Source organism: Rana temporaria, chromosome 3 (assembly GCF_905171775.1).
Source record: "Rana temporaria chromosome 3, aRanTem1.1, whole genome shotgun sequence".
NCBI classification, from domain to species: domain Eukaryota; kingdom Metazoa; phylum Chordata; class Amphibia; order Anura; family Ranidae; genus Rana; species Rana temporaria.
The window spans coordinates 247,424,063-247,450,984 of NC_053491.1; the positions used below are offsets into that span (position 1 = coordinate 247,424,063).

Genomic DNA, 26,922 nt, shown 5'->3' on the forward strand with positions numbered 1-26,922 from the left:
GGGTTGTGAATACTTTTTCAAGGCACTGTAACCTTTTGTATTATTTAAAAGCAGCCTTCCTCAACCTTCAATACAGAGGAACCCTTGAAAGAACTTTCCGGTCTCAGGAAACCTACAGTTGTGTCCATATATATTTGGACGTGGTCATAATTTTTGTTTTGTTTTTCAAGTATTTACCGAAACATATTCAAGCTATAGTTCTATAATGGATATGGGCTAAAAGTGCACACTCTCAGATTTAATTTGAGGGTGTGTACATCCAAGTTGGAGGGAAGGGTTTAGGAATTATAGCGAAGAATGGCTATATCCCCTTTTTTCAAGGGGCCAAAATGAATTGGACAATTAAATTAAAAGCTGTTTCATGGCCAGGTGTGGGCTACTCCTTCGTTATTTCCTGATTCCTTAAGCAGGTAAAAGGTCTGGCGTTGATTCTATGTGTGGTATTTGCATTTGGAATCTTTTGTTGTGAACCTACATCATACGTTTTAAGGCGCTGTCCATGCAAGTAAAACAGGCCATTGTAAGGCTTCAAAATGTAACAAATCCATCAGATTGCAGCAACATTAGGAGTGGGAAACTCAAGTTTGGTGCATTCTTAGGAAAGAAGGATACACTGGTTAGTTTGGCACCATAAAAAGGCTTGGTTGTCCATGGAAGACAACAGTGGTGGATAATCGCAGGATCTGGTCTATGGTAAAGAACAACCCATTCACAACATCCAGACAAGTGAAGGATGCCTCCAGGATATGGGCGTATCCCTGTCAGTGTACAATCAAAAAGACTTCAGGAGAGCAGGTACAGAGGGTTTACCGCAAGGTGCAAACCATTCATAAGCCTGAAGAATAGAAAAGCGAGATTTAGACTTGGCCAAAAAAAATATCTCAAAAAGCCAGACCAGTTCTGGAAAAGCATTCTTTGGCCGGATGAAACCAAAATAAATCTGTACCAAAATGACGGGAAGAAAAAAGTGTGGAGGTGGTTTGGAACGGCTCATAATCCAAAGCACTCAATGTCATCTGTAGAACATAATGGAGGCAGTGTGATGGCATGGGCATGCATGGCTTTTAGTGGAACTGGGTCATTGGTGTTTATTGATGTGACAGAAGCAGCCTGATGAATTTTGCAGTATTTAGAGATGCTGTCAACCCAGTTTCAGCCAAATGCAGCAAAGTTGATTGGGCGGTGCTTCACAGTACAGATTGACAATGATCTAAAACGCACTGCAATAGCAACCCAGGAGCTTTTGAAGGAAAAGAAATGGAATATTCTGCAATGGCCATGATTAAAATAAATTCAATCCAATCTTTTAAAGGGGCAGGCCAGGGACAGTCGGACTAGGGAGGAAAGGGTTATATTACTTTTGGGTGTCTAACTGGACCTACTGGAGCTTCTAAAGCACACAGTGCAGTGAAATCGGAGTAAGAACCTATATAACTGCAAGACTTCATCTGCATGCATGCCTAAAAAAAAAATATATATATATATATATATATATATATATATATATATATATGTGTGTGTGTGTGTGTGTGTGTGTGTGTGTGTGTGTGTGTGTGTGTGTGTGTGTGTGTGTGTGTATATATATATATGTGTGTGTGTGTGTGTGTGTATATATATATATATATATGTTTGTGTGTGTGTGTATATATGTGTGTGTGTGTGTGTGTATATATATATGTGTGTGTGTGTGTGTGTGTGTATATATATGTTTGTGTGTGTGTGTGTGTGTGTGTGTGTGTGTGTGTATGTATGTATATATGTATATATATATATATATATATATATATATATATATATATATATATATATATATATATATATATATATATATATATATATATTATAAATTTTTTTTTTTTTATTGGCATGCATGAAGATGAGGGCTGGTAGGAGGGGCCTTCTGAAAATATCACAATGCCCTGCCTCTGTAATTGTGTCCAAAACTGTCAGCCTTGATGCAACAGTCTGGCTCTTGGGAGGGGCTACTTGTGTATCTCAACACTGTTAAGTGGTTGTCAGTCTGGAGGAGTGTGCTTTTTTAGGTGGACTGTATTTGCATGCACACTGACCAAGGGAATGCCAACATGTGATGTTGGGCCTCCATGATTGAAAGAAATAACATTTTAATCTTTTAAAAGGGCAGGCCAGGGACAGTCCGACTAGGGACGAAAGGGCTTTATTACTTTTGTGTGTCTAACTGAAAAATGAGACTCTGACATTGTGAGAAGGTCAGTGCAGTGAAATTGGAGTAAGACATTTTCAGTACAGGAGAAGAGCCTATATAACTACAAGATAGACGGTAAGACTAGAGTGCAGGTTTTTCGACCTAAAGCGGAGATCCACCCAAAAATGGAACTTCCGCTGTCCGAAATACTTCTTCCTACCCCACCCCCTTCGATGTCACATTTGGCACCTTTCAGGGGGAGGGGAGCAGATACCTGTCTAATCCAGGTATTTGCTCCCACTACCAGCTAAAGATTGCTGCAGTTGTTGCTTTGGGGGACCCAATTTTGAGGGATGGGGGTCTATTGATGCTGGCTCCAGGGACATTTACTGTGTTACATCAGGGGTTTATTGTTGCTGAAGGGGCCTATTGTTGCTAGGGGGATCTATTGTTCGGCTGCAGAGGATCATGCTTGAAGGTGTGTAGGGGGACCCAGAAGAAAAAAAAAAGCTGTGTGTAAAACACACACACGCCACATAAATGAGTACACCCCAACAGATTTGTCAGAAAACCTTTACTTTCCTTTCAGAATCAACATTTTCTATGGGACATTATACTACAAAATACTCCTACAAATGCGGGCCATTGATTGAAACCAAGATTTGTTGGTTTCGCCCACACAAAGTGTTTTTTTTTCTACCAGATTAAGTTTAAGACCATGTTGCAAAAAAAAAAAGGAAACACCCCAATGAAAGTCTTGGGAGCAAAGTTACATTTTGCATGAGATCCTAATTAACAATAATTTAACTACAGGTGAGTCTAATTATTTATTTAATTATTTATTAAACAGGTGTCCTTTTTGATTATAAAGTGGCATTACTTGACAAAGAAAACCCCCTTCTCATTTCATATTGTCAGCAATGGCAGCCCGAGAAAGAGAAAATAATTTCTTTACACAAGAAAGCTGAAGGCTACAAGAAGATCCGCAAAGCTTTACTTATCGGTCAGAATACTGTGGCAAAATTGATACAAAAATTTTGCAAAGATGGAACTGCAACAATATCAGACTTCCAGGCAGTCTACGGAAGTTAAAACCTCGACAGGAGCGTGTTCTGATGAGAAGGGTTAAAGAAAATTGCCATACAAATTCATTGCAGTTAGCTATAGAAGTAGAAGGCAAAACTGGGGCGATTGTTTCCTGTGACACATGGTGTACACGGCAGAGGAATGGCATGCATGGGTGTTGTCCACGAAGGAAGCCTCTCCTAAAGCCATGCACAGAAAAGCCTGCCTAGAATTTGTCAGGCCCCATGCCGAAAAAGATGACTAGTGGGACTCTGTAGTAATGAGATCAAGATAATTGTTTTTTTGGAACTGATGGCTTTAAAACTGTATGGCGTCACAAAGGTGAGGCGTACAAACAAAAATGAATGGTGGTGGCAGTGTCCTTCTGTGGGGCTGCATGAGTGCTGCTGGTGTCAGGGAGCTGCATTTTATTGATATGACTTCACAGATGTACTGCTCTATATTGAAAGAGAGGATGTTCCATGCCCTTGGTCGTCATGCACTTTTTCCAACATGACCATGAGCCAAGACACACATCTTTCTGAAGAGCAGGTGAAAGTGATTCAGTGGCCAAGTATGTCTCCTGATCTTAACCCATCAGACACCTATGTGGACTTAAGAGACAAGTTGATCATCACGCTCCATCCAACATCCATACAAGTTATTTTATTAACCTTGCTTTCATGTAATGAGCTAAACAAATGTTCTATAGCACTCAGTTTTGGCAACATTTTGGAAATTGTTCTTTTGTTCATTAAGAATTTTTTTTTTTAAAACCTTACTTTTCAAAAGGTGTGAACTCATTTATGCTGAGCACAACACACCCACACTTCAAAAAGTTTCTACACTTTTTATGTGTTTTACAGCCATCTTCACAGCATGACAACTCTTGTACTAGGTTGCAAGGTCAGCTGGCTTGCCAGACAGACCAATCACTACTCCTCCTGCCCCCACCATTTCCAAGGGAAATATAAAAGTGCTTAACTTTCTGAAGGGGTGTGTGTGTGTGTGTGTGTGTGTGTGTGTGTGTGTGTGTAATATATACACTTCTCACACTGTGGTTGTAAAGGCAAAAAAGTACCGCCAACATTTTCAAATCGGATTTAGGGGCCTTTCTTAAAGCGGATCTCCACTCTAAAGTGGAGTCCCGCTGATCGGCACCCTCCCCCCCTCCGGTGTCACATTTGACACCTTTCAGGGGGGAGGGGGGTGCAGATACCTGTCTACAGACAGGTATCTGCACCCACTTCCGGCCCTACGATACGGGCAAAGGACGGGTTTTTTCCTTACCTTCCGTCCGTCCCCCGTTGTATGCTGGGAACACTCGGCTCCCAGCACACAGCGGGAGCCAATCGGCGGGCGCAGCGCGACTCGCGCATGCGCCGTAGGGAACCGGGCAGTGAAGCCGGAGCGCTTCACTTCCTGGTTCCCTCACCGTGGATGGAGGGGGGAGCAGCAGGGTGACGAGCGATCGGCTCGTCATCTGCTGCGATCACCGCTGGACTCCAGGACAGGTAAGTGTCCTTATATTAAAAGTCAGCAGCTGCAGTATTTGTAGCTGCTGGCTTTTAATATATTTTTTTAGTGGCACATCCGCTTTAACATTTTATGCCCAGTGGGCCCATGTGGAAGAAAAGAGGACCTGTGTAGCCTCTTCTCTTTAGCCTGAGGTCAAAGCGCTTATGAATGAACAAAAACGTTTCCTATTGTGCTCTTTGTAAGCGCTGCTGTCGATATGACATAGTACAGGGAGCCAGTGGAAACCTAGATGTTTTCAGCTACAGCTGAGCTCAATGTATGGTTTACATTGCATGCTGTAGTTACATTGGTAAAGCTTGGACCAATGTAAGTATGCATATTAAAAAAATCAATTAAAGTGTAAGTATGCCTATTCTATACCTGCGGAACCATTATGGAAGGAAGGGATCAATTTAGTAATTGACAGTGGTCATTGCAGCCTTCTTGGTCCTGTGCCATGAAAATGCCCTGTTGCATAGTAATTACAAGGTAACTATTGTGTTCTCTGGATGAAGTGCAAATTGTGACATCACATCCCCCCCACCTCATCTAGTCAGAGAATTCTTTACATTCATTAAGAAAAATACAGGGTGTTATCTAAATGGCAGCTGTGCCAAGCGAGTGACCCTCTAGGGTATCTATGCAGCAGGGCAGCTGCATGTAACTCTGATCACCTTGATGACTAGTAGCAGCAATTGCTAGTGATTTTCCACTTCCACTGGGTTCTGACAGGTATGACTTTGTACATATTTACATTGGTCCAAACTAGATTAATGTAACTAATACACCATGGGAGTTATTTGTGAAAGGCAAATCCACTTTGCACTGCAAGTGCACTTGGAAGTGCAGTTGCTGTAGATCTGAGGGGGACATGCAAGGAAAATAGCATTTTTGCTTACACATGATTGGATGATAAAAATCAGCAGAGCTTCCCCCTAATTTCAGAACTTCCCCTCAGATCTACAGCGCCTGCACTTGTAGTGCAGTGTGGATTTGCCTTTTGTAAATAACCCCCCCCATTTTGAAAGTTCACAGTATGAAATGGATGGCATAAATCTAAAACATCAGATCAGCTGGAACTAATCTACTACTCCTATATTTGTCAAAGAAGGATGAATGTAGGCATTGAAAGGTGTGCTTGTTCCTGTGGCTTGGGAAACCTCTTCTTCATTTTATCCCTAATGAGGGAAATGTGTACATGGGGACAATCATTTAGGATGCACAGGAGCTTGAGGCACTAGAAAAGTGGGCAAAATAAATACCTGGAAGATATGAACGCAACCTTAAAGTCCCCGGTTCCATTCGATTTCCTTCTACCTATTTTTACAGCATAGCAAATGAGGTTTTATGTAGTTCCATGCAAACCATGTGCTCTCCCTACGTATATTGAATATTAGCAGCTATTTACTAGCAGAGGTAACAAAATTGCATTTTTTTTTTTTTTTTTTTTTAAAGCTGTGAAACAAGAATTGTTTAAAAATGCAACAATCCTGCGAGCCACCACTCCTATCGGCTAAGGTATAGAAATAAAGCTGCTAGCGTGAAACACGTCTCATAAATTGTGCCTAAGACTAAATAAAATAAACAAAACGCAGCGCTAATGAAATGATAGTTCACACACCACTATACAAAGTATATTGCATCAAAAAAAATCGCATGATTAATAAAAATCCCCTCACACTAAGGAGCATAAGTCAATAATTGTTTTTTGAACAGTAATCACAAATTTAACAAAGGTACAAAAAAAGGGGGAAAAAAGTCCTGTATTGGGTGAAAAACACCTTGATAATCATGTCCATGGTACTTCTGTATCCAGATAATAACTACAGTTTAAAGAAAGTACTGTATTCCAACTACCCCTTCTCGTCCACTGCACTGGCATTACATATTACAGAATCAAAATAATGACTTCTGTCTTCCCACTGGATCCTCATCTGCAGTACGACTAGGTTGAAATATGTACATGGCAGAGACTCGCACAAAATCGTGCGTTCTTTTTGCAGATGCGCGGTGGGGCCATTTATTCTTGGTGGCACCCCAATGCAATTTCCAAACACGCGTGCCAAAATACATAGTGACACAGTACCATGCATTTTGGTGTGACTCAATAAAATAATAATAATAAAAGGGGGTTGTGTACTTCTTTTGTGAGGTTTGAAGTGAATGGGTTGACCTAAATGCAAAATGTGTGAACAGAACCTAATATTTCATAGTAATGAGCTGGGTCACCACCTAAATATGTACTACAGTCTCAAGAGTGTCCTATTAATTTCTGTGCATTAATTTTGCTCTTGCATGACCAGGATGAGACATACTGTAAGTTCTGTAGAGGACATGGTCATATCTTGGGACAGGCCATGGGTGTCCAATCATGACATCTGAACAGCTGTGGTCTATAATAATGCTGACCCCTCCTGAAAATGCTAGTTTCCAACCATAATGACCTCCTACTACAGGGTTATAGAAGATATATTGGAGGAGGGGTGTATGGGGCTGCCAACATTCATTTATTTATTTATATATATTATAATATAATATAATATAATATAAAAAATTAGGAAAATATGCAAACTTGCACTGGAAGGATCTCCTTGGACTTTAAAGGCAGACAAATATGTTATAGGCAGTAAATTATGTTTAAAAGGCAGTGATGCCACTTTTATTTCTACAAAGCGTTAAATGGGCAAACCTAGCCCTAAATTGATAAAAACTAAATATGCATGTACATTTTAATATACACAATTAAAGATTTTGTAATATGTAATCAAACCCAGTGGATACAGGTATCACCATACGCTGCCAGAGTCGTACTAAGGTGCTGGATGTTTGGCGTCGAACGCCACTAATGGAGCAGCTGGAGCCAAACCTAGGACGATTCTCTGAGGCATCGGAGCGTGGCGATGACCCACCAGCCCAACATGGGTGGAGCCTACCCTCCGGGTGGTGCATGTTGAGACCCCTTAGGAAGCAAGCGCATAGGATGGACACCTAGTGGACAGTTGCAGAACTAGCGGCTAATATCGATAGATGGAATAACAAAGAGCCACAACATTAATGGCAAAACCATCCTATAAGTAAAATAACATGGAATAAAAATATGAAATAAAAAAAAAAACACAGGGTCAGACAAATCCCAGGAGCTAGGTATCCAGTGTTCCTTAAAACCTCTACCTGGCACATACATTTTAGGATGTTTTTTTCTAGTTAACAATAAAGTTGACTCCTGAAAAGAAGAAAATCATTCTGGCTCCAGGATTGGGTGGACAAGTTCTTGTTATCCATACAAATATGTGCACCCACCATGGTACCATATTGCTTCAGTACTCTGAGGCACTGACCTGAAGAAAAAAATGTGTAGATGAGGATAAATTACTTTATTTAATCCAGTGGGTCAGTAGAACAATCTGGTATCTAACATCTGCATAAAAAAATGAGTAATGGCAATCCCTGTATTTCTCTCATGTTTGGTTTATGAGGCAGAAGTCTGTTCTGCATTTGCTTTGCTGCATTAGCTCCTTTTTAAGCATTGGCCATTGTATAGATCAAGTGCCCAAACTAACACAAAACCAATGTATTAATTTCAAAGTGCCAACATATACAGAACTTGATGAGCGTGTGCTGTGATGTCTGGGGGTGAACATGGGACACATCAGAAATCATTGTGTATTCACTATGTAGTCAGTGTTTTGTACAAGAAGATCTAAAACTAGAACACATTTTACAAAAGTAAATTTTTTTTGGAAGCTGTCCTAGCATTGTGCAATCAGATTCCAGTATCACTATGCTACTAACTATACATTAATAATTAATAAACTCAAGTTGCATGACAGGTGCCCTTTTTAAATTACTAGACGTTCAGTAGAAGCACCGGCTGGATGATAAAGACATCCTGTTACAGGGGTGACGTGCAACCAGCAACTCTCCAACTGCAGCAGAACTTCCCAGTCCCGCTGCTGGGGCACATTATGCTCTTTGGTTGTCAAGGCATGTTGAGATCTGTAGTTCTACTGCAGCTGAAGACATACTGGTTGCCCTGCATTGCTGTAGCAGAAGACTACTTAGAAAATCTCTCATTCCTGATTTATGTTCATAGTCCTCAATGTCCAGGAAACATCCTTCTGAACGTGAACACGCAAGGACAACTGTAACAATGCTTTACTAATGCGGTTCCCTCACAATGCCTGTGCAGTTCATTGCAAGTCTAATGCACACTCTCAGCAGGAGCTCTACATCTTCTCCCTGTATAATGCCAGTGATTCTGGACTGTCTGTCATGTGACTCTGGTGTCATGAAATACATTGGGATAGCAGGGACAAAAACTATATGTATTCACATCTCACTGTACTGCAGGGGTCTCTGCAAAATCTAGGAGACATTCCCAGCCAGATAAACCTGAATAGCCAACACAAAGCATGAGACGTCTGCAGCTTTCATTTATTCCCTCATCATATCCTACGGAAAATGCTTCTCTGACAGCTTTGATAGAGAGTAACACAGGCAGCATATACACAACATTATTCTGACCATACCCTTCCATATTTTGTAGCAATGTTGGGAGCAAGAAGAGAGGGGGGAAAAAAAAGTCCCCAAGTAATAGATTTGTGTACACAGCTAAACACATTACTTCCCCACACGGCATACACTTTAACGGTGTCGGCGATTGCCACAGCACTCCAATGACACTTGCATCAGCCGACTCAGTTCCCGGGCACAAGAACGCCCTGTGATTGGGCATCTTCAGTAGGCATCACGGCCCCCCATTGGTTCAATCCCCACCACGTGTTCTGTCTGCCATCCAACCCAGAGCAACTCTTCATCTCGTCCATGCCTGTCTTAGACACATCACCCCTGGCCCCAGAGACTTGTGGGAGATGTATGTGGAGGGGAGGTGTAGACGAAATACACCTTCGTACAGGATTTTCTCGGCATGCCGGCTGTGGCACACGCCATAACTGGTATAGATAAATGTTTTTGTGTAATGGTGAATTAGAAATGCTTCTAGGTATTATCCTCGATATGGAGTTATTGGAGCATTGTGCATACTGAGCAATGTGTTGTTTTTTTTTTTGGTCCCTTTCTGGCATGTAAACCTGTGCCTTTTTTTTTTTTTTTTTTTTTTTTTTTTTTTTTTTTTTTTTGTGGTTTGTAAATATTTACTCTTGGATCCCATCAGACCAGACTTGTTTGCATTAGACCTCCTAGTAATGTCTGTTAATATCATACAAGACATCAGACTGGCAGAATTCTCATACACTCAGAACTTCTAGCATGCAGATGAGAACTTTCCCTTCGTGAAAGAGGGATGTTTGGTCTGTCACTGAGCATCCTTGTGGTGCGATAAGCCATACACTTTCACTTTTTCCACGGTTATTCCAGTTACTTTGCTTTTATTATTTTAAAGAAGACCAGTTCTATGCATATAATATATACATTTATCCATTATAATTTATAAAGAAAACCAATTCTATCCATTCTAATATACTGTATGAAGACATTCTATCCATTATATAAAGAATGTCCATTTATAATATATGAATAAAAGTGCTGTCAGTTTTATCATATGTAAAGATGACCAGTTCTATCCATTATACTATATAAAGACTGCCAGTTCTATCAAATGTTAATATATAAGGCAACCAGTTTTGTCCATTTATGTAAAGATTACCAGTTCTGTCTGTTATATTATATAAAGATGAGTTCTGTACATTAGAATATATAAAGACGACCAAATCTGTCCATTACAATATATATAAAGACGACCAGTTCTGTCTTCTAGAATATATAGACTGTGTTCACTAGCTATGCAGTCAGCTTGATGTATCTCGGTGTCTTGCATTACTGTGTCTCAATTTCCAACTTTCTAGATATTTTTGTGGATTATTCCCTTTTCTCTTCCGTTCATGGACGGACACAGCAGCCTTTGACCCTTAGGGTTATATCCGCTTCCTTCCAGGAGAGTTAGGCAGAAAAAATGCACTTTAAGTGTTAACACTTTCAGTGCAGCTCCTCCCAGGGGGCGTGGTTCCCCGGGTATAACCCACACCCTGCTCTAGCAGCCTCAGTTTTTCTCTGCCTAGTGTCAGGAGAGGACAGGCCCTCTAGAGTCCTGTACTCTGGAGATTTTTTTTGCGATTTGCTTTTTATTGTTTTGTTCCTGCATTTTTGTATCCTGTGATTCTTCTGTCAACAGTCGACTGGGTGACAGGCTGGGTCTTGACTCTTGTAGTCCCCCCATGTTTGGCCATCGAGCATGTGCCGGCCCTCAGCTCAGCTTTGGGTCATCCATGACAGGCCCCATTGCTCCAGGGGCGACCGGGTACTTCATGTTCCAGGGCACACATATGACCAGTCTATGGCTTTGTCACATTGTGCTTGCCCGACAGCCATGCCGTTAGTTGACGTTTGTGTTGTCTGGGATACCTCCAGCCGGTGGTCGCAGGACAGGTAAGTAGTGGCCCCTTGCTCAGGTAAGGTGGTTTGGCTGGTGTGACGTCACTGCTGCCATTCTGCTGAAATAATTTCCATCCTCCTGCCTGGCTTACAAGTTTTCCCCACCACCGCCGGCTTCAACACCTTACAGCGGTGAAGGACAGCTCCCCACAGCACAGCGCCCAGCAGAAAAAGGACCAAAAGTGACAGACATGATGACTTCTCCTAAAGATTTTATGTACAAATGCCTATTTGAACTTCACCAAATGTGAGTTGCCTGTACTTATTTACATATTAAATTGCTTAAAACATATACACTTAGAGGCGCCTCTTCCCTTGCTTTTTTTGTTAGTCTTGGAACATGGTTTCTGTTCTTCAATGATGGCAGCCCTGAGGTTATAGTTGTGACCCCTGCAAAAACTTTTATCCGTCCATCCCTGGACTTTCTCCCCTAAACATGTACCCCCTGAGCTGGGACTCTTCTGTATTGTGCAAATCTCGTGCACATTATTATTTAAATTACCATTACTTTTATCATTACTATACTTTTATAATATTAAGGAATTCTTGTATTCAGCTTTTTGCGCATTTTCTCCTTGTGGCTGGTGTTTTCCCCTGGGAGGTCGACTGAGGGTTCACCCTGCTTTCCTCTTTCCCTTATTTCCTCTCCCTGACTGCGTGGCTGTTAGGCCTCTGTCTTTCAGTTCCTGGTTCACATCGGGCTCGGTGGTCTCTACCATGCTGCGTGCACGGAAGTCCACTTCACGTAGGATTTACCATCGTACGTGGAAGGCCTACATCTCTGTGTGAAGAGATGAAATGGCACCCTCGTACATACGTGGTGTCCAGGATTCTGCTGTTTTTACAGCGGGAAGCGGATCAGGCTCTCGCCTTAAGTACGGTTAAGAGTCAGACTTTGGCTCTGGCTGTTTGCTTTCAGCGACCCTTGGCGTCGCACTCTTTGGTGCGTACGTTTGTACGGGGGGTCCGACATGTGGCCCCTCCGGTGCACCATCCACTACCCCCATGGGACTTGTATTTAGTCCTTTTGGTGCTGCGGGATGCTCCCTTTGAGGACATTCGGAAGATCCCCTTGTTGACTCTGTCACAAAAGGTGGTTTTTCTGGTAGCAATTATCGATCAGACGGGTGTCTGAACTGGCGGCCTTGTCTTTCAAGGCTCCCTACTTGGTCATCCATAGGGATAAGGTGGTGCTGCGGCCTCAGCCGTCTTTTCTCCCAAAGGTAATTTCGGCTTTTCACATTAATGAGGACATTGTTCTTCTATCCTTATGTCCTTAGCCGAAAAACCAGGAGGAGGCCACTTTACATTCCCTGGATGTGGTTCGGGCCCTACGAGTGTACTTGTCTGCTATGGCTCCATTCCGGAAGTCTGACTCACTGTTCGTGTCGGTGGCTGGTCCTAAAAGAGGCCTGGCGGTCTCGTCGGCCACCATTTCTAGGTGAATCCGGCAGGTTGTGATTCAGGCCTATGCTCTGAAGGGGCGGGCGCCTCCCTTTCGGGTTACAGCGCATTCGACCAGGGCGATCGGTGTCTCTTGGGCTTTCCGCCATCAAGCCTCTGTGTTACAGGTGTGTAAGGCAGCGACCTGGTCGTCGGTCCACACTTTTTCAAAGTTTTACAAGGTGGATGTGAGTGCATCTTCTGATGCCTCTTTCGGCCGCAAGGTGTTACAGGCGGCAGTTTAAGGTTGGAGTTCCTCCGTTGAGTAACTCCGGTTTTGTTTGGGGTGTAACCTGGTTTGCTGTGTTGTTTTCCCACCCCTCTAATTTTTTGACACTGCTTGGGGATGTCCCTAAGGTCAAAGGCTGCTGTGTCTGTCCATGAACGGAAGAGAAAATTGGACTTTTGTACTCACCGTAAAATCCATTTCTCTGAGTTCATGGACGGACACAGCACCCACCCCTCCTTTTGTTTGTACTGCTTGTTACGAACTGGAGCTGCTAGAGCAGGGTGTGGGTTATACCTGGGGAACCACGCCCCCTGGGAGGAGCTGCACTGAGCAAAGTGTTAACACTTAAAGTGCTTTTTTTCTGCCTAACTCTCCTGGAAGGAAGCGGATATAACCCTAAGGTCAAAGGCTGCTGTGTCCGTCCATGAACTCAGAGAAATGGATTTTACGGTGAGTACAAAAATCCTATTTTTCCATGTGCACACATACATACATTTATTTTTCTGCAAGGTCAGGGCCACATTTGCTGTTTGACAGTTGTTGCAGGATGGGCAATTGATCTGCCAGTGTATGTCTTACATGCGGTATAAGGACTGGCTTAGATCCCCATGTCCTTGTTTCGATTTCTTCATGTTTTGCTTTAATGTGATGGCACCACTTTTCACTTTAGCAAAAATAATCGAATTGGTGGTTTATAAGGTCAGGCTTTTCCCATAGGAACAGACATTTTGCTGTGATTTTTGCTCAACACATTGAAAATTTTTATTTAAATGAAGGCTAATACTAAAAAAAAAGTAGATTGTTGTAATAAAGTCATTGTCGAAACATATTAAATTAAAGTAAAAACAGTAACTTGTGTCATAAATGTTGATTAATGCACGTGTGAAAAACCCTGAGGCCCCGTACACACGACCAGACATGTCCGATGAAAACGGTCCACGGACCGTTTTCATCGGACATGTCTGCTGGGATCATTTGGTCTGATGTGTGTACACATCATCAGACCAAATTCCCAGCGGACAGAATACGCGGTGACGATGACGCGGCGACGTGCGCGCACCAGGAAGTTTAATGCTTCCATGCATGCGTCGAATCACTTCGACGCATGCGTGGGATTTCGGGCCAGCGGACATGTCCGATGAGTCGTACTGACCATCGGACATGTCCGACGGACAGGCTTCCAGCGGACAAGTTTCTTAGCATGCTAAGAAACTTTTGTCCGCTGGAGACCTGTCCAGTAGTCCCTACACACGGTCGGACATGTCCGGAAACTGGTCCGACGGACCAGTTTCAGTGGACATGTTCGGTCGTGTGTACAAGGCCTGAGAGGAGTTGTCTTAAGGAATGCATACCAAATAAATTTTGTTTGTAGATCTCTGGTTTATTTTAAATCTGGTTGTTACTACTAATCTCAGACAGTCTTTTTTTATAAATAAGGTTCTGCATGTTTTTCCTGTGCTTACACAGGTTTCCTTAGGGTTCTCTGCTTTCTTCCTGCTTTCCAAAGACAATCCTGCACCAATTGGCCCTAGTATGTATGTGCATGTAAGGTAAGAATCTTGGACTGTAAGCTCCTTGAGGGCAGGGACTGATGTAAAAGTACAGTAAGTAAAGTACTGCATTAAGCCCAACCGGAACCAGCCAACTTTCGATACATGTGTACTACTAACTGTTCAACAGAAGCTGGTCTAACGACCGTCTTCTGTCGAAACGATCTTGTTGGAAAACCAGCATTTGCTCAGCCCCTGCAGTTAATGGCTGCAAGAACTGATCTGTGTATTCTGGCAGGGGATCAGTGTACCCATCGTAATATGTTGACACTCTCTAATAAATGCCTATAATAAGATAATCGGCTCTGTGTTTTTCTGTGGGCTTTGCCTCAGATTTCTGCGGTAGATGGATTTAAGTGGACCTGATTTAATTCATCTCCGTTTTGCCAAAATAGTCACATGGCAAGCATTTTATTTATTAATGTTGCACTTTCCGCCAGGAGTGGATACTGCAGAAGGACTGGGAAAGCAGTTTCATAGTAGGGTTTTTGTGTGGGCCAAACATGTGATACGAACTTGTCACATCGTGGAAAAGTACTAGTGCTACGTTTTCATAATGGCTTAAAAAAAAATGGTTAGCTTGCAGATTGGCATGTTATTGGTTTGCATTCAATAAACCTTACATTTTATGTTTTCTAGGCCAGTCCTCTCTATTTCCAATGGAAGATGGCTTTTTGGATGATGGCCGAAGTGATCAAACTTTGCACAGTGGTTTGGGGTCTCCTCACTGTTTTCCACACCAGAACGGCGAAAGAGTGGAACGATATTCCCGCAAAGTATTTGTTGGTGGCCTACCACCTGACATAGATGAAGGTGAGAACCCTCTACAAACATTTTTGTATATTGCTACAACTTGGGGGTCTTCTCTTATGGATGATCAAATCCAATGTTCACTAAACAGTGGATGGCTGTACAGAAAGCCTTCTGTTTTTAAACTGAAATTAGATGACCTTACTTTTTTCATATTTATCTTTTTATTTGATTCTAAGGCAAACAAACAGCAGAAAAAATAACCTTTCCTTACAAATCACAGATATCGCAGTTATTCATTCTATACCATTCCTATGTCATATAACCTCCTCTGCCTTTATCTGTGATCTACCTTTCCCTGACAACAGAATCTGCCTATTAATAATCTTCACTAGTCTCCCCCCCCCCCCCTTCTCGTACTATTATTCTTCATAGTCCTTTCACATACCCCATTCTACCTGTTGGGGCTTCCAATCACCCTGTCCCCTCCACGGCAGGGAGGCTTCCTCTCTGTCCCTTCTTATAGTTTGTTTGCCTCTGCTTGACCCATCCCACCCAAAATAAGCAACAAAACAAAATAAAAAATAAAAAAAAACAAGGTGAACCCCCCCACCCCTCTGAGACAACCGCTCTCTCCCTGTTCCCACCAACTCCAGGTCTCGTTAATTTACAAATTTACGTCTATTAAGGTTTTCCCCTCCTCCGAGTATTTAAATTTATTCCATTCTGCACACGTCTCCAGATAAGATGACCTTACTTTTACGCAATGGAGGCGTTGCGCTGTTCTGTTAGGAAAGCTAATGAAGGATTATTATGAACACTAGTATTTCTCTTATCGTCCATGGACGGACACAGCTCCTTAAATCTTGACAAGTGGGTTATGTTCCCTGTTTACAGGAGAGGACTAGGCAGAAACATGTTAAATAGTTAAATACATGTTACATTAACAGAGTTGAACAGCCCCGCCCAGGGGGCGGTCCCTCCAGACATAACCCTCCTCACTGCAGCTTGCAGCCTCAGTTTCGTTCTGCCTAGCAAAGGAGAAGGACGTATGGCTCCCTTTGGGCCCAGCGCCCTGAGGAGAAATTTTATTTTACTTTACTTTTTCTTGAAGAATCTTCTTTCAACTGTTGGCTGAGAGACAGGCTGGATATTATAGATCCTTGTAGTCTACTCAGTCCGACCAGCAAGCGTGGGCACACCTTTGCAAAGAGGCTTGGTCTGCCACGCCATACCTCATGACTCCTGAGGTGGCCGGTGAGCTTTGCTCCGAGGTCCACATATGACTGAGCTGTGGTGTTGCCTCAATCACAGTGGACCGGGCCGACAGCTACCTCCATTGCGGTTGTAGGTCTGTCAGGAATGCGTCAGCGAGTCCTCGCTCGGACGGGTAAGTACAGTCCCTCCTGCTTCGGTGGGTTGGTACAGCTGGGCATTCCTGGGGTTCGGGGGTCCCTTCCCCTTACTTCCCTGCTCCTTTCCCTTGCTGCATTGCTAACATTGCCGCTGTCAGGGGGGAGGGGGCCTTCCTGAGGGGACTGTTATCTGGCCTGTGTTTTTTCTTTTTTGTATTGGGCTTTCCTGTGAGGTAAAAAGCCCTGTGATGAGCACAGATGTTTATGATTATACTTCAGCAGACGCTGACTGATTGGTGACACCTGTAATGGTTTTGCTTTTTATGCTGTATCTGTGTCTTATCCTTAAATAAAACAGCCCTATGAGGCTTTTCCTGTTTAAACACAGGTCCCTGCAAAAGTTACCTCACGGTTCTTTTCCTCACAGGCAGCGCTGTGCAGTCTCCTCCTGAGGGAGTCCCCTGGTTACCCCTGGTCAGCGCAGCAAGTGGGTGAGAGGCCCTGAATAGGGCTCTAGGAGCCTTTGTCTATTTGTATGGACAGGTGTGCATATTATAATACACACTATATGTAAATATTGGAGTCAGTATCTGGGTCCTTCCCCACATGCTGGTGGTGGCAGCAGGTGTTAGCACCTGTGATTCCCACAGAGTTTTTATTGTTAGTCCTGGACACAGTTTGTGCCAGGGTGGGGGTGGACTGCGGGCGGGTGGTAAAAGAGTGCCCCCTTCCCCCGCTATCCCCTGGGGAATGCTCTGTTATGGAGCCATGGACTAGGTACCTAGTTAAAAAAAAAAAAAAAAAGGCAGAATAAGGCATTTATGGGTGCGCTTTTTACTGCTGCAAGGGACTCTCCTAAGCTGCATAGTGCAGCTGGGTTTCCGCTGAGGGCTCGGTCTTTTTTGGATCACACAAATCAGACCGCTGTATAGGTTTTTTCCTTCTGTGCCCTTCTTTGATCATTTCTGAGATGCGGAATGAGAAAAGCCACTGAGGGCTTTTGTAGTCCCTCACCGCCGGGCGGGAACCCCTACTTGTATGGATCTGACTGATAGAAGATCCGAAGTACTGACCCGTTCCATGTTTACCATGCTGGGGTCTGGCTTGCGGCCTATTGTGGCCACTACACTGGGGTCTCAGTGGTCGCTGGCGCTATTTTTTGGGAGATTTTTCAATTACATTGAAAACTCCCATTGGCGCCCATTTTGTCGTAGCCACGCTATGGCGCAGCTTACATTGTGCTGGCCTTTTTCCTGTGGCCGCGTTCTGAACGCTCGGCGGCCATCTTGGAGTAGTCCTGACCCCTAGTGCTGTATACAACTCACAGAGTGAGCATTTTGCACCAGACAGTGGAGGAGCACCGACTCTCTCCTGAGGTTATTAGCCTAGCGGACCAGCTGGTCCAGGGCCTCATATAGGTCTGTGATGCTTCATTGAATGCTGCGCCCTTGTTATCCAGGGCGTCTGTTTCAGAATGGTTTTATGCACACGGTGGTGTAGTGCTTAACTCCATTACTTGGCAGCAAAAGAGTCATTGGTTCGAATCTGCACACTGACGCCAATCTGCACACTGACGCCAATCTGCCTGGAGCTTGCATTGTCGCTCCCTGTGTCTGTGTGGGTTTCCTCCGGGTACTCCGGTTTCCTCCAAAGACATGTGTGCATACACCTACATAATATACATACACACTATGTGTGTGTATTATTTAGGGGCAACCCTCCCAGGGCGTCAAAGGCCCAGCTGGGGGACTAATCTGTCTCTGGGTGCATAAGCCGATCACGCCGGCACCCAAATCCTGCCAATGTATATAGCCTTCCCTCCCTGTCTCTAGGTGGGAGGGGCGGCTTGCAGGTTCACAATTCAGTGAAACCTCCCTGCTCTCCGACTAGTGGGTCTGCGAGGTGGTCTCTTCGGAGTACTAGATAGGGTTTCCTCCTATCCACAGAACAAAGTTCTGTCCTTGTGTCTTCCCCTCCCGGCACGTCGGTCTGCCTTGGGCAGTGTGGGATTTGCTAAGCTGCAAGGTAATTTTACCTTTCCTGCAGGACGAGAGTAGCTGCGCTTCATCCGGGGGATGTCCTGACGTCCTCGGACATCAGGGACGCATACATGCATGTCCCGTTTTGCACATGTCACAGTGTTTTTTTCTGTGCTTCGTGATGAGAGAAGGGTCTCTGTCAGCCTGTGGCCCTCCCTTTTGATCTGGCGTCAGCACCATGGGTTTTCAGCTAGGAGCTCGCACTTATTTGAATTTTGTTGGGACAGCGAGGCTTTGCCTCATTGGCTACTTTGACGACTTTCTTCTGAGAGCAGCTTCTGTCTCCGACCTAGTGGATGGGTTATTCCCATTCAGACCCTCCGAAGATTCGGGTGGATGTTAAACGTTTAGGCCAGAAAGTGTAGCTCAGTGGCAGCAAGCCTGCCCTACATGTGTGCGACCCAGGGTTCAAATTATGGGCATGCTAGGTTCCGACTCAGCGTTGGAGTATCTAGTGTTGATCCAGACTCCTCAGTGGCAAAGGTCCTTCTTCCCCTGGAGAAATTGCAGACTCTTCAGTCTGCGGAGAAGGTATTGGCATCACGCAATCGGTCTTCTCTCCGGGCGCCTGCTGGTTCAGGGTCTGTGGGTAGCCTCCTTCAAGGTGGTACTGTATGCCCAGTTCCACACCCTGGTTTTCCAGTGGAACTACTGTCCAGGTGGTAAAAATCTCTTGTCTCTGAAATCATTAGATTCCTGTGCGCCACCTAGTCAGAGTCTCTCTGAGTTGGTGACAGAGATTCCCGACTCTTCGGTCCGGGAAGTTGTTCCTTCCTTCCAGTGGTCGGTGTTTACGACGAATGCCAGCTCACGGGTTGTGAACCTGGAGGTTCACAAAACTGGGGGGTCCAGTCGGCCCTGAGTCGCTGGACTTGCGGGACCTATGACCACACCTCCTTGAATGTGTCTGGTCTCGGTAGCTACCCAGGGTCGGGCCTGGCTAGTGCCTGGTGGAAGACCGCCTGGGAATACCAGGTGCTGTCTACTGTTCATTGTCCTACTATTTTAGGCGATCAGGCTATGCTTCTCCTTGTGGTCGACCAATCTGGTTTCAGCCGGACAACGCCACGGCCGTGGCTTCAGTCTACCATCAGGTATGCCGGCAGGCAGACTACTGGAGTCGCCAGATGCTGGACCAGGGCGACTGGTCTTTGTGCTTGGGGTGTTTCGGCTCCCTTGCAGGAGGTGAACCTCACATGGCATGGATCTCCTGGCAGCTTGTCTCCGCCGCAAGGGTGTCAGTTAGTGGCCAGGTCTAGTGATCTTGTACAGACGCGTCAGTCGCGCTGGTGGCCCTGTGTTGTCTGTATCGGTGATTTTTTGCCATTCCTCCATGGTAGTTGCTTCCTCGGCCGCTCCACAGAGTGGATGCTGAGGAGATCCCGATGATTCTAATCGCTCCAGATTAATCTCGGCGTCCTTGGTACGCTGATATCGGGCGCCTGGTAGCGGAGGCACCCTGGCGATTGCCAGGGCAGGAGGTTCCTGTCTCAAGGTCCCATACTTCCTCCTGTTGTACAGTCACTGACTTGCTTAACATGGTTATTGGAAGCCAGACTTTAGGTGACCAGGGTCTGTCTGACTCGGTCATCTCAACAGGGCACCGTAGTCTTCTTCCGGAGGATCTACCGTCGCACCTCTCTTGGTGCGAAGGGATGGAGTGACGTCCACGGGCGTACTTTCAATGTCCAGGGTCCTGCTGTTTTTAAAGCTTGGATTGGATCTAAAAATTGCTTAAAGCACCGTTTGGGGGCAGATTTCAGCCTTGGCTGTGTTCTTTTAGTGGCCTTTTTGCGGCCCGTTCCCTGGTGGGTCCCCTTTTTTTGTGTGCAAGGGGTTTGTCATATACTTTCCCCACTTGGCCCATCTCTTCCCCCATGAGTTTTGACTCTGGTGCTCTCGGTTCTTCAGGAACCTTCCTTTTGGAAACATCAGAGAGATTTTCTCTTGACACTATCTCAGAAGGTGGCCCCTTTAGTGGCCTTTACCTCTGTTAGAGGGGTTTCTGAGTTGGCGGTCTTGTCTTGCAAGCCGCCATGCTTGATCCCCCATAAGGATTAGGTGATGGTGCGCCCGCGACCTTCCCTTCTTCCGAAGGAGGTTTCGGCCTTTCATACTTTAGGCGTGGTACGCGCTTTGCGGGTATACCAGCCTACTACGGCTCCATTTCGGAGCTTCTGACTCTCTTTTGTGTCGGTGTCTGGTCCACAAAAGGGCCTGGCGGTCTCGTCGACCACCATTTCTCGGTGGATCGGGCAGGCCGTCATACAGGCCTATGCTCCTAAGGGCGGGCCCCCCTTTCCGGTCACGGCACTTTCGACCAGGGCAATTGGTGCTTCCTGGGTTTTTTTTTTTTTTTTTTTATTTTTTTTTTTTCCGACATCATGCGTCGGTCTCACAGGTGTGCGAGGCGGCGATTTGCTCGTCCGTTCACGCTTTTTCCAGAACTTACATGGTTGCTGTGAGTGCATCTTATGATGTTTTTTTCAGCCGCTAGTTTTTGCCGGCGGCTGTTTAAAGTTGCACCTCCTCCGTTGAGGAGCTCTGCTTGTTTTGGGGTGAAGTTAAAATTGTTTTTACTGATATATTTCCCACCCCTCGTTTTTTGACACTGCTTGGGGACGTCCCACTTGTCAAGATTTAAGGAGCTGTGTCCGTCCATGGACGATAAGAGAAAATAGGATTTTTTGTACTCACCGTAAAATCCTTTTCTCTGAAGTCCATGGACGGACACAGCTCCCACCCCTCCTTTTTAGGTTTGTACTGCTTGTTACGAACTGAGGCTGCAAGCTGCAGTGAGGAGGGTTATGTCTGGAGGGACCGCCCCCTGGGCGGGGCTGTTCAACTCTGTTAATGTAACATGTATTTAACTATTTAACATGTTTCTGCCTAGTCCTCTCCTGTAAACAGGGAACATAACCCACTTGTCAAGATTTAAGGAGCTGTGTCCGTCCATGGACTTCAGAGAAAAGGATTTTACGGTGAGTACAAAAAATCCTATTTTTTGGTGCTGGGATCTGGAGCAGAGGTGACGACTCCCTGCTGTGGTTCAAAGTGTTTAAAATGATATGTGGTTGTCTATGCAGGGCAGAATAACCGGTTCACTTTAATGCTAACCTCCAGGAACGCACATAGAAGAGCAAGTCCTACAGTATGCAAGCTTTGGGTTACCAAAGTCCATAGCAGAGCTATGTACTTATCTGAGACCGTGCCGATTTTGCACAATACTGTCACATGCTCCTCCATTCAAAGTACCAAGTATTTAATTGCAGTGACGGTACAAAAAAAATACCTGTTAATCTGCCAGAAATTTGTTGAACTAGGGAATTTTTTTTAAAATCTGATTAACTGTGTAACTATGTAAAATACACCAAACTTCTAAGCCCTGTTGATGCCATAACATTTTTTGTGGACTGAGTGATGTCCTTCATGGCCATTTTTTTTAAAAAAATTTATGCTAAATGATTTAAACCCTTCAGTTTTGCTAAACTCTACGACATAGAGGTTAATTATTCTGTAGTCTGGGACAAGAACTAACAAAACAAATTGGACGTCTTGGGATAATACAGGGAGTTGCAAATGAGAGCTCTGTTTATTTTTTACTTGCCAAACACATAACAAAATTCTTTCAATTATATATTTAGTAGACCAAAAGGGAGCAAATAAGAAAAGTTAATTATGAGGGATTACGTACACTTTTTTTTTTTTTTTTTTTTCATTATACAGCAAACCTGTACAGCCATGAATGGACAAATCCTAGGTTTGCTTTAAGAAGTTTGCACATGAGACCTGTCAGAATGCCTCTATGCGTGGTTATGTCCTTAATATAGTATTCCTTTGGCTCCCTATGCTTAGAGATAGGATGGCTTGCTTTAGAAATACTTCTAGTTTATAGAATCTGTTTTTATAATATTATGACTATGGAAAAATACACAAAAATTACACATGAATGGTTGGTTGTTTAGTTGATTAAACACAATACGTGTCCACTTTATTTCCCCCCATGGTAAAGCAGCACTAACATCACAGATTTCTCCTTCTTGGAAAAGCAAATGCTAGAATGTCTTTTGTGTGTGTAAACAATAGCAGAGACTGTATTTGTTCTACCTGATTAGCAGGTTAGACGAAATGACAAGAAAAGGCTTCATTAACGTATCTGGAGATTTCAAAATCTAATTTGCCTTCGTTAATAGAATTCCCATATCTCAGGAGGGAGAAAACAAACGCTGGCAAGGAACCGTGAAACTGAAGAGCTTGTTTAAAATGGTTCTTCATTTTTGTTGTTTGGCCAGAGAATTGTAATTGGACAATCGCAATCAATCTTTGTTACTCTTACACTTTATAGGCTGATGTCAGGCGTGCAATTTTGTAGCAGAGGTTAATTTTCTACTGCATATCACTAATGCGGCTGATGCAGCTAGCCTTTTAATTGCTAGAGATGGTACATCAACAATGAGTTTTGCTCTGCTACAAATCGGTCTCCTTCAGTGATTAAAGCAGCATTCAAATAGCAATGCATTAAGAGCGATTGTTGCAATTGTTGTAATAAAACGCATTGTTGCTAGCAATTTTGGCACCACTTAATTTCGATCACTGAGCACACTAAAAATGTTAGATTGTGCAATGCACATGTTTGTGGTGCAGCATTTTCAGAGCTGAAAAAGGCAGTGAGGAGGGAGACCTATCGGCTCTGCATCACCTGGCAAATGATTCGGGAGATGTTAGGTCTTCTTGCCTGGGAATGTCTCACATGGTGTACAGGGTCAGTTTCAAGAGCAACCTCTGCAATCCTTAATCATACTCTACTGGATCTGTGTTATTTTCATATTTACACAAACTTTCTATGTTAAAATTGCCTCATCAAGCCTTTTAATGGGGTCTTCTGCCACCCCCCATAGAAGTCATATGGGCTGCTGTGGCTATTGTTACACCACTGTTTTCCCCAGTGACATTTTAAATGGTACCCTGTGCCAGCAGCAGTGGTGATTGTTAATTTTACAATCGCTGCCTAGTCGACAGTCATGATCGATCCAAAGAGTCACAGTTACATTTTTTCTGACACTGTTACGAGAGCTTTGTATCACATTGTTTTATACAGTGTTTCTAATATTCATAGCAAGATACCAGGTGCTACTACCCATTTTATTCATGTGAAACATCGGAGCGCTTACAGGTGCCCGATCAACAATCGCATAGCTGTAGGTAATCTTCAGAGTAAGTGATCTGCACCACCGTTTTTGCTCTTTAATATTCCACACTGTACAAATCTAAATACAGAAAGTTTCTAAATTGTAATGAAAGAGAAAAGTGCTGAGGCTATACCCCGCCATATCCCCATCTAAAGCACTGGGTCGTAAGTGGTGTGTGTTTTTAACTGCTTGAGTCCCTGGGCCTTTCTCCCTTTTATACCCCTTGAGATCCAGTGCGTTTGACTCCTGGCAGGTTTTTTATTTTTGCAGGATAGATGGGGCTTGAATTTTGTAGAAAATGTGGATAAATGTATTTTTTTTATATCCTTGATCTTTAAATAAAAATTAACAATTTGGAAAAAAAAAAAAAGAATCTTGTATATTTTCCCAGCACAATGTTTAAGTAATTTGCTCAATCTCATAAATGTATTGCAAAATATAATTAACAAAGTGACTGATTTAAAACCGTATAACATTAGTGTGACTTTATTGTAACTTGCTATACTGGTAAAGCTCAATGTGAACATGTGTATTTTACTTTAGGAAAGCTTAATTTCCCTTTTCCATCTGGAAAATATGTGGTCCTAGATCACACTTGGCAACAGCAATACTAATCCACAGCTAACAGCCAACAGAATATTTAGTAGAGAAATTCATAATGCCCTACCCCTTTTATAAAGCATTGTGGTTCAGCACGGAGAAGGGCAATGAATTTGATAAAAGGGTTAAAGGACCCCCGTTACATGTTATATTATATTTTCTCTGGAGATGAGGTGCCTAAGGACAGACTATTATCACAATATATAAAGGAGTCCGCATAGTGGGGAATTCCTTAATTTTTATAGGTTTATGGAGATTTATCTGACCCCCCCCCCACTATGGGGCCACGATGCTTTTATTTCTTTCCAACAACAGACTGGAGGTGTGTATGCAGGGGTGGTTTGGCCTTTCTCTGGATCAACGACACAAATCTCACAAGCGCTTGCACGTTGAACTTTATAGATCTGTGTCGTTTTATTTATTTTTTTAACCTCGGCTATTAACTGTTCAACGCTACATTGCGGCACACTGAGGAAAAACAAAAACGGTTTGCTAAACTGTTAACCCAACCTAACTATCTTAATGTTATGCTAACATAGGCACAAATTGGCACAGCAGTGACTTTTTCACATGGTTGCAATCGATAAAAAATTTCATGACTTCAGATCTTCCCCCTCAGATCTACAGCGACTGCACTTTCAAGTGCTCTTGCAGTGCAAAGTGGATTTGCCCTTGGTAAATAACCACCATTGCTTTCACTTGAGCGTTTACGCCCACAATATATACATTTGAATTTTTCACTTTTTTTTTTTTTTCTTCTTTACACTTTCTCATGGAGTTGAGATATGGATCAGAATTTCCATGCAGATTACTTCTAATAGTGATCTATTGCTGGATGATTGTGACTGACTCTAATGCTAGAAATTGCTGGGACCTGCAGGAGCAGTTGAGCCTGGGTGCAGATTTAAAATGGCACTGGGACAAACAGGTGCTGTCCCTATGCATTTTAAAAGGGAAGTATGGTTTTTTTTTCGGCTAGTTATACTTGCCTCATGGATGGAGCATCAAACTGATGCTCCAGCTGTCCCCCGCTGCCTGTGCACTGAGAACCGAGCCACCAAACTTTGCCGTTGGCTCGGTTCTCACAGATCCCCGAGAGGAAAGCTGCTGTCAGTCAAATGTTTTCCTCTGTTTAGGCCGATACGTATTCTTCTACCTATTTTTGGTAAAAAAAAAAAAAAACGCAATAAGCGTTTATCGGTTGGTTTGCGCAAAATTTATAACGTTTACAAAATAGGGGATAGTTTTATTGCATTTGTATTTTTTTTTTTTTTTTACTACTAATGGCTGTAATCGGCTTTTTATTTTTTTTTTTTTTTTTTTTTTTTTTTATGACTGCGACATTATGGCGGACACTTCGGACAATTTTCGACACATTTTTGGGACCATTGTCATTTTCACAGCAACAAATGTATTTAAAATGCATTGTTTACTGTGAAAATGACAATTGCAGTTTGGAAGTTAACCCCTTCAGCGCCCCTTGTGGTTATGTATGACCTCATCTGTGTTTCTAACTGTAGGGGGGTGTGGCTGTAGGTGCGATGTCATTGATTGTGATTCCCTATATAAGGGAACACACGATCAATGACAGCGCCACAGTGAAGAACGGGGAAGCTGTGTTTACACACAGCTCTCCCCGTTCTTCAGCTCCGGGGACCGATCGCGGGACTCCAGCGGTGAACGGGTCCTGCGGTCACGGAGCTTAGGTCCGTGTTCGCGGTAGCGCACCAGCTGGCTCGGCACTAAAAAAGGACGTACCTCTACGTGCTTGTGCCCAGCCGTGCCATTCTGCCGACGTATATGTGCAGGAGGCGGTCCTTAAGTGGTTAACAAGACACGTGGCCACTCATTGAAATTAGAAGAAAAGAGGTTTAACCTTAAACTACGTAGAGGGTTCTTTACTGTAAGAGTGGCAAGGATGTGAAATTCCCTTCCACAGGTGGTGGTCTCAGCGAGGGCATCAATAGTTTCAAAAAAACTATTTTGATAAGCACCTAAATGACCACAACATACAGGGATATACAAGGAAATACTGACATATAATCACACATAGGTTAAACTTGTGGGTTTTTTTTTGTTTTTGTTTTTTCAACCTCGCCTGCTACATAACTATGTAACGTGGTAAAAACAAGCCTAAACGCTAGGCGCGTTTAGCACTGGAGTGTTTATTTCAATAGCCAGAATAAATAAAAATTCTTGCCAATTGAATAAACGCCCAAACACTGTTTAACTCTGCTAAACTAGTTTGAAAAGGCGCAGCTTAGGAGAGTTTATACCGTTGATTTTCTCCTTTTAGGAGAAATGGTGTTTACAATAAACCAGTGTGCATTAGGCCTTGGGTAGGGAATGTACTTGGGAAATATTATTCCACATATTGGTAGGACCTGTAAGGTGGCATTTGAGGACAAAGTGTGCTGCATAAACTTGACAGACAATGTGGTCCGCTACAAAACAAAATGTAGTGGGTTGATAATATGTACCGTATTTATCGGCGTATAACACACACTTTTTTCCCCTTAAAATCAGGGGGAAATCGTGGGTGTGTGTTATACGCTGATCCCTGAGGGAAG

General features: G+C 43.6%; 1 protein-coding gene across 2 annotated transcripts in view; it reads left to right on the forward strand.

Annotated features, from left to right (window-relative positions):
* The window catches only part of CPEB4 (cytoplasmic polyadenylation element binding protein 4), a 128,091-nt gene that overhangs the window by 79,725 nt on the left and 21,444 nt on the right, over positions 1-26,922 (forward strand). For both annotated transcript variants that reach the window (XM_040344552.1, XM_040344553.1), the window contains one exon: positions 15,059-15,232. In XM_040344552.1, the coding sequence (XP_040200486.1) occupies positions 15,059-15,232 (174 nt within the window). The remainder of the gene's footprint in view (positions 1-15,058; positions 15,233-26,922) is intronic.